A 9,022-nucleotide genomic window follows, 5' to 3' on the forward strand; every position below is an offset into this window, starting at 1 on the left:
AATTTTCTTTAATAAATATTAGAAACTATTACTAGTAAATTAGTATGTTTCTTCAAAATCAGGTCGTATACCATTGTTCATGACTGACAAAAAAACACTATATTAAAGTTTAAATAATTTTGTAATAACTTAAAAAAGTTCCCCAAAAAACATGCTAAATGTTAATTAAATACTCACTTAATAAGCCGATCTGCAAAATTGGTGTGTACCGTGAACATGCTCTTTTAACTATGAGTCCTTTTAAACTTAATAACAAATGTACCAATACAATAATTAATACCAAAACACGTTATTTAGTTGTTATGTATTACTCTACTTTTAAACCTGTTGAAACCCTTTTGACAGTATAAAAGGTTTTAAAGGTCTTTCGTATATTCCTGGGTTTTAATCGCCCGCGTCTTTCTGTAGGATTAATTTTTAACTCTTCCCTATAATTCCATTGTCGTTACATATGGGGCCTAGCAAGCCAAGACATAGGATATCCTTTTTAGATCATTTTGCACTAAACAGTGCAGTGTTATTTTAACCAGGAAGTAATAACACTACATACACGGAGATCAATACAACACCAAATGTATTAGTGGTTTCTGGTTGAACAAACGTCTATGACAAAGTTGGGAGTGCTACAATATTGCATGAACCATGCCACAATGTTATTTTCGATTAAATTAGGGCAACGTACACCCACGCCATGGTGGTCCACTGTCTTTAGCGACTGACTTCCCTCGACCAGTGCGGGTTTTCCTTGCTCTAACAACGCATTTTGTAACGTTGCTTCTAAAAGTGGCTTCATCATTGTTCTGGGATAGAACACTGTGTGCTTGTCGGAGATTTTATACGAGCATTTAGCCCAATTGGCAAAATTCGTACAATGCAGGTGATTATCTCTTTTTAATTCTCCATTTAATGAATGTGGTAAGAATGCGTGTGGTAGTCCTTCAGTATCCTATACACTGATCTGTGGTTAATGCCAGAGCCCTCAAAATGTCTCTGCTACAAAAGTGAGGATTTGGCTCTACAGCAACTATTACATCAGGAGCCCTTTCATTTTTTATCACTCTGTACTTTGTCCTGCAGTGGCTTCACTTTTCTAGCAGTACTATTTCTCGTTGTGCAAAGTGTTCAAAATCTTTCCGCATTTGCTGTTTTAAATTGAGTAAGAAACAGACATCATAATGGATTATAAAAAACCTTCACCATATAACCCCTCAAAACGTAGTTTAAAAATACTTACTCAAAATTCTTAGCCTTTGAATGCTTTCTGTTGTTGTAAAACTAGGATCCATAAACAGTATGGCGATAACTAGGTAAAATACAAAAATCCAAGTTCAAGATTGGTTGTAGCAATAAAGCGATACAACGGATACAGTGGCCCCGACTGAACGTAAGGAAGGACGTGAGTCTTCGGTCTGATGCCCGCAACACCATATCCGAGCCGTACTGCGTGCATTGCATAACAACTAGGCGCATCCTTCAGTCTTTTCTGTAAAGAATTTGCTGCCCTTACACCTTTTGACCCAAAAATTAAAACTTCCGTCCTTGGATCAAAAGGAACTTAGGTACTAAGCTTTAAGTCTCTAGGACCTTTCTATTAAGAGTTATGGCACACATGGGCGAACAGACAGTCAACGACATGGTCTAAGAAGAGCCTCTCGGGTTATTAATGATGACTGACTAGTGTATATGTCCTTGAATATAGTTCAATAGGAAAGAATTTCTATAGTGTAAACCATTTATTTTATTTACATACGATTCAAGCTCTTCAGAGTGATCGCGTTGAGAAACAAACCACATGTCCTCCTGACTACTGGGCCAAACATTTTAATACAGGCCCTCAAATTATTATATGCTTAACATTATACCTTTGCAACACACCTTAACTAAATTTAAAATATTATTTTCAAAAGATCTCATCGAGATAAAACTGTAAATGTCACATAGTAACGTAAAGTGTTAACATACTGTATAGTTGACCCTTATTCAAATTAATATCTTGAATCTATCACATAAAGGTTTTAGGAGTGAATGTTTTCCTTTTTTTAAATTTTCCTACTATATAGTTATAACAAAGACTTAAGAATATTTTACATGACAATATTTGTTATTATTTCTTAATTTTCTTCAATTAGATAAAGGTCTTCACGATATGATGAGAGAAAAGAAGAATTGTTCTGATGGCATAAGGATCTCTCAAGTGTCCCTGTTAGTGAAGCTAGAAGGAGTGAAAAAGGAAGGGATGGTCCTGGAAGTGAAGGATATCTCCACCTCTAGACCTCTCCAGTGGGTGGATCTCCCAAAAGATTCCAGGAAGACCTACCTAACAGGTCTCCTGCCTGACAAGTTCCTGTCTCTTACACTGAAGCAGGTCCTCTCCACTAATCCTCTCCAAGTTAAAGACATATTGTCCAAGACCATCTTCACTGGAGGATGTATTGCTCGTCCCCCTCATAACTTGACCAGAACTTTGGATATTTTCTTTCCTTCAACGATAGGTGAGTTTTGGAAAGACACATTATTTGTATAAATATTTAGGGAAAAGTTACATTTGATTCATATAAGGTATAAATATATTCATAGTTACATTTTTGAAATTTTAATACGGGTATTGGAAAACTATAATATTTATCAAATAGGGAATGGTGTGTGGTATAAAAGAGATGCAATCAATTTTGGGTTTGTACAGTATTATTTGATGTTAAAATCATAGCTCTTCAAGATAATTCACCTGAATACATCAAAAGCGCTTTATCATCCCATAAAATTAAAGGTTTTTATGGTAAGAAATTTAGGCAATATTGTCATCAGGCTCAAATAAAATCGGCTGAAAATAAAAAAAATTGAATTGTTACAGGATGTGAAGGAGTTAGATCAGGAAGTGCTTTGGTTTTATTCATTTATGTCTCAATTAAATTGTATTTTAATTAAATATAATTTCAGAAATTACATGTTTTTTTGACGAAGTTAATTTTTGCTATAGATAAAACACGTCACTCCCTGAAACTTTAACTCATGTAAATGATGTTCAAACTCATTTTTTTATTTCCAGCCATTTTTATTTGGGACTGGTTAAAAGATGCCTAAAGTTTCTACTCTAATTGCTTATAATTTTACGTAAATTGATAACATCAATTTTAGTTTTTCTTTATTGAGAGAAGTTATCTTAAAAAGCTATGAATTTAAATATGAAATATTATTTTCCAAAATTAAAACTATTGCACCGCCTTAATTGATTTCTTTATAGAAATGCAAAACTTGGTGTTATTGAAAAACGTTTAAAAGTAAATATATTGACTGTAACATTGAACTTTTATATTTTACCAATGTAAAGATAACTAGAAGTATAATGTTTAATGCTAATACAAAATTCTTTTGAAGGAGGGGTTTGTTTGTTGTAATTTAATTTTGACTTGGAGCGCAATATAACACGGACTGCAATATACTAACTCATACAGGCATCACCCCAAATTAACATGTTCATTCTAATAAAAAAATGAGTTAAATATAGCACTAGTTTTATTTTATAATAAATAATTCTGTCATCGCAATGACTGTTTTGAAACGCTATACTATAGAGGTAAGTAGTAGGATACGTGGAACCTGCACACTAAATAACTAGTAAAAAATAGCTCATTACTGGTAAACATTTCGGACATTTACCATTGTTATATGTTCCAAGATAGAACACTGCGTTTCGAGTATGAGAATCCACACTCTTCTTTAGGGGCAAAAAAACTATTCATAGGGCTAAGCAATCACAAATTAATAAAGTCGCTAAAGATTTATAACGGAAAATGCTGTACATTAAAAATTTAGGTATGTAATTGAGTTTTATAGCTGTGGGGATATTGATTTGTGCTTACTAAGTTTTTTTACATTTGACGAAGAGAAAGGATTTCAAACCTCGAAACGTTGTATTCTATAATTTCAACACAAAACTGAGGCAGATTTCCAAAATCCAGTTTTCGTTTTAAATCAACCACTGTCAATTATAAATATTAACCAAAGAACCTTAAACATGTTCAAAATCCTTGTAAAGATTATTTGCTTAAACGGCTGCGTAAGGAACCTTAAGAAAATATTTAATACGTGATTATGAGTTTTCCATTCAAAATTTACTTATATATTTTACCGTAAAATGATCTAAATTCCACAAATTCTACATGTTTTATGGTTTGTACTTCTAATAGGTTTGATTCATTACCTTGTGTTGTATTAAATGTAACATTATCGTACTAAATTAATGAGATTATTTATGTAAGTATTAATGACAGTGAGAACGAATGATAATGTTTCCTCGTTGTTGTTCAGTGAAGAGCAGATGGGGCGTACACTGCTACGCTGACGATGAGGTCTTCTTCGGCTACCCGTGCCGTAACTCCGATGACTGCATTCCACGTAATTGGATGTGTGATGGCGACAATGACTGTCCAGGTTTGTTACGGGGGACCGAGCGTATAAGGGACGTGGTAGGAAAGATATAATATAAAACGGTGCTATATTAAGTAACAATACTACTTGCTAATCGGATGAATACACAAACACCATCAGTATAAAATGAAAAAAATCCTTATAAGTTTAGTGTGTAACTTTTATATAATTTTTAATAAAATATTACAGTAAAGGATTTTCGAGAGGGCTGCTGGCAGCTGTGTATGTTTATTATTATAAACTAAAAAATAACTTATAATAAACATGTTCTGTTTGGAATCATATTAACTAAATTCAAGCGGAGTAAAAGGTCATCTTATTTTGCAAATATAATCTAAGTGTGACAATGATAATTGATATAGGCTAATGTACCTACGTGACAATGATGCAATAAAACTATGATATGACTTTAAACAAAGGCTATCATTTATATAGAACGAAATACGCCATGAGCTTAAAGAGTGCGCAAAAAACATATTTTATAAGCATGAGGAAAATACAAAATGAACAAAGAGAAAAAACTTCTTGCTTAATTTAATAAAAAATGCGCAAATTATTGACAGAAATCAGTATTAGTGTTACAGAGGGCTTCTTAGAATAAAAAAATAATCCATAGGAACAATCAGTATAATATTTTTATCAATCCTTAGATAGGGTAAACAGGTCAAATTTAAAATTTTAAGAAACCGAAGTACTCTATTCTAAAATGTAATTCTCTTAGCAAACTAAAGATTATTGAAATGTCATAAAACCACCAAATTTACCCTTTTGTCACCTAACAATAAATTATTCACTCATGCAGACGTATATTTGCTAAGATTCTTCATTTTACAGCAAAATTATAACAGTCGCGTTTTCCCTGATAGCAAAGCGTATGTTACCAATTTCTGTCCTCCACCCATGACTTGTAGTTTAGGTAGATGAACTGAGTTCTTACCTTAATTACCTACGCTATTGTATTTGTTTATCATCACTTAGATGACATCTCTCGTCATGAGCCTCACTTCAAGGCCCGCGCCCTGATCTCAAGACAACTCACCGGTTCGCGCAGTCTCCACACATGCCATCAGCTGGGATTGCCCCATTCTCCAAATGTTCCCACTGCTATTATATTTTTATTTGGTGTAATTACCTCCTCCATTGAACTAATGCTAACTAGTTTTGTCATACAAAAACATTTTCATTCGTATTTCAGCTTCGTATTTAAGCATCAATGTTTACTGTCATTTAGTTATTGACGTCGATGGAAACTTCAATCTCAGTGTCAATTTATTCGATGATTTTGAATCCACAGCCAAATTTTGTCGGAAAAATACGTCATTTTCCATTTCTTCCGTGCCGTTTATCGAGTTGTAACCATTTCCTTGAATAATTAATTTCATATTCTACAGCCATTACTATGATCATATATGTTATAATATTATTCACGTCTAAAATATGATGTAGTCCCTAGCAGTAAGCCCAGGTTTTGTTCTAAAACATTTCATTTTCATTTAATCCAAAACTTGAGGAGCGAACAGGAACAATATTAGAAGGAATTCTGCTAATGTTAGAAATATTTATTTGTCTATTTTCAAAACTGAAAATGGTGATATCACCCTATTAAAAGGAGGTATAATCTCATATAGGAAATCTTTTGAAAAGAAATATGTGATTAGAAGTTGCTACTGAACATAGTAGGATCATTATCATATGCAAAAGACGGACTAAATATCAATGATACTTTCTTGCCGTAACAGAAAACATAATGGTATACAATCGTAATAAAGAAATTTCCCTAGCAAAAGTAATGAAACATTGAATACACCTGCCAACAGATGGAGACGATGAGCGGGACTGTGGGCTAGGGTACCAGAGGAGTCCTCAATGTCGCAAGACAGAGTTCCGCTGCCTCAAGAGGAGAGAGAACGTCTGCCTGCCCATTAAATGGCTCTGTGACGGTCGTCATGACTGCAGCGACGGGTAATATGCTTGAATATTCAACAAAATGTAATAGTGCAACTATTATAAACTATTATACAACTTATAAAACATTAGTGAGAGAAATTGTACAGTTGGGTAAAATGAATGGATATAACCAATCAAACGAGTATTATATGTACAGTATATCATGTCTGGTGACTACCATCAGTGAGTCAAACAACTGTTAGAAGAGTAGTTACATTCTATGTATACCATAGATGGGATAATGATGAGTATACTGCAGAAACCTCGACAGTCGCTAGGGGTCTGTGACAAGTAAGTAACACCACTGTTCGAAGAATAGTTATTCTCTGTGTGTCACAGATGGGATGAAGAGCCTCGCAACTGCCGGAGCCACTACAGCCGTCCTGGAGGATTGCACTACCTGGGAACGAACTGTCGCGATTCTTACTTCAGATGCCACAATAGCCTCGGCTGTGTCGCGCCTAAGTTCGTCTGCGATGGTGACGACGACTGTGCAGACGGTTCGGACGAATGGAACTGTCCGTCTGACGACGATTGCGATTCTTTCAAAGAATTCCAGGTCGGAGGAATATTTATCATTATTTTCTTTTTATACTTGGAAAGGAGTTAAAATGAGAAATAGAATTGCCTCTAAAAAGGATGTACAATGAGAATATAGTAAATGATCTGCGTATAACATGAACACAAAGTAACTAAAAGTAGCAGACATTTTATTTAAGTATAAAGGGAAAAAACAATGTCTGAAGTTCTCCCACTGGATTGTGCTTATATTTAAAAAAAATCGTTTCCTGTTTAAATATGCGGTAGTCTTTTATTGAGATATAACAAACAAACCACTTAACGAATTTTTAATAATACAGTGAAATCTCAAAATATACAACGTCAAATTATGGCTCCCACAGTTTATTGAAATTTCAAAGTATTAAAATCAGTTATCTGTTATTTGAGCTAAATTTGATTGAGTACTGTAACTAAATCGTATGGCCTATAATGAAATGTTCTGACAAACACTTTTGTCCAGAAACAAAATAGAATTAAAACTATTAATATAATTGTTTCAGTGTACTGCGAAATACTTGCATCACAAATATTAAAACACATTTGAATGATTTCACTATTACAGCTAAATCCAACACATTCAACTGCTTCATTCAACTTATGCAATCCAGCCAACCAAATATATATGTAGAGGTCAGCTGCTAGTTTTGCTTTAGAAGTATCTTTGCTTCCAATCATGTGGGAAGGAGAGGTGCCTCCCTCGCAGTTGGATATGTGATGACCAGGACGAATCTGACAGAGAAGAGGACGAGCACTTTGACAACTGCAGTTTGTTGCAATGTAATCATTATATCTTTGCTCTTTAGTGCTTTCCAATCATGGGGGAAGGAGAGGTGCATCCCTCGCAGTTGGATGTGTGACGACCAGGAGGACTCTGACAGAGAGGAGGACGAGCACATTGCAATTTGACAACTGCAGTTTGTTGCAATGTAATCATTGTATCTTTGCTCTTTCGAGCTTTCCAATCATGGGGGAAGGAGAGGTGCATCCCTCGCAGTTGGATGTGTGACGACCAGGAGGACTCTGACAGAGAGGAGGACGAGCACATTGCAATTTGACAACTGCAGTTTGTTGCAGTGTAATCATTGTATCTTTGCTTTTTAGTGCTTTCCAATCATGGGGGAAGGAGAGGTGCATCCCTCGCAGTTGTATGTGTGACGACCAGGAGGACTCTGACAGAGAGGAGGACGAGCACTTTGCACTTTTACAACAGCAGTTTGTTGCAATGTAATCATTGTATCTTTGCTTTTTAGTGCTTTCCAATCATGGGGGAAGGAGAGGTGCATCCCTCGCAGTTTGATGTGTGACGACCAGGAGGAATCTGACAGAGAAGAGGACGAGCACTTTGACAACTGCAGTTTGTTACAATGTAATCATTGTATCTTTGCTCTTTAGTGCTTTCCAATCATAGGGGAAGGAGAGGTGCATCCCTCGCAGTTGGATGTGTGACGACCAGGAGGAATCTGACAGAGAAGAGGACGAGGACTTTGACAACTGCAGTTTGAGGCAACGTAATCATTGTATCTTTTCTTTTAGTGCTTCCAATCATGGGGAAAGGATAGGTGCATCCCTCGCAGTTGGATGTGTGACGACCAGGAGGATTGTGACAGAGGGGAGGACGAGCATTTTGACATTTGCAGAAGAGTATTATAGTGAAGTTATTGGTTTATTTGTCAGTGCCATGTTAGTTATTTTGGTATTCAGAAACGACTTCAAAATACAACAATTGTATTTTCGTGCTAGTGTTTGTTGTATAAGTAGCTTACTTCCAATAAATATTATTTATAAACGTATGTATTTATTTTCACCTTTAAAATTATTTTCAACAACTCCACTTCGATTAGATTTGTTAATGAATCAATAGTGGTAACATTTGATAACTAACAGACGTAAGAACTGATGATATTGGCAAAAATATGCATCCAATATCTTTACTTATAAGCATTAAAAACTCAGATTCAACATTGATTTTCAATTCACTGAGAGATGGCACATAGAGGTGCCGTAATACATTGTTATGGAAGTATGTGTTGAATGACGTCATATTAAAGCCTATTTATTTTCTAAGTGAGGAGCCGAAGTGGCACTT

At 35.1% G+C, this 9,022-nt stretch overlaps 1 protein-coding gene across 1 annotated transcript; it reads left to right on the forward strand.

The window, feature by feature from the left end:
• The first annotated feature begins 2,195 nt into the window (after positions 1-2,195).
• LOC124368542 (very low-density lipoprotein receptor-like) lies at positions 2,196-8,638 on the forward strand. The gene is made up of 5 exons (XM_046825784.1): positions 2,196-2,492; positions 4,309-4,431; positions 6,246-6,390; positions 6,715-6,934; positions 8,470-8,638. Exons 1-5 carry the CDS (start codon positions 2,237-2,239, stop codon positions 8,584-8,586), a joined length of 861 nt encoding a protein of 286 aa, XP_046681740.1. The 5' UTR covers positions 2,196-2,236; the 3' UTR covers positions 8,587-8,638.
• The last annotated feature ends 384 nt before the right edge of the window (positions 8,639-9,022 follow it).

Source organism: Homalodisca vitripennis, chromosome X, assembly GCF_021130785.1.
Source record: "Homalodisca vitripennis isolate AUS2020 chromosome X, UT_GWSS_2.1, whole genome shotgun sequence".
NCBI classification, from domain to species: domain Eukaryota; kingdom Metazoa; phylum Arthropoda; class Insecta; order Hemiptera; family Cicadellidae; genus Homalodisca; species Homalodisca vitripennis.

What these genes read in the sequence shown, in the direction of transcription:
- LOC124368542 (XM_046825784.1), top strand. Translation starts at nt 2,237, where the DNA reads ATGGTCCTGGAAGTGAAGGATATCTCCACCTCTAGACCTCTCCAGTGG. An exon ending in TGGCGACAATGACTGTCCAG is followed by an intron (nt 4,432 to 6,245) that starts GTTTGTTACGGG and finishes ACCTGCCAACAG; the next exon opens with ATGGAGACGATGAGCGGGAC. An exon ending in CGTCATGACTGCAGCGACGG is followed by an intron (nt 6,391 to 6,714) that starts GTAATATGCTTG and finishes TGTGTGTCACAG; the next exon opens with ATGGGATGAAGAGCCTCGCA.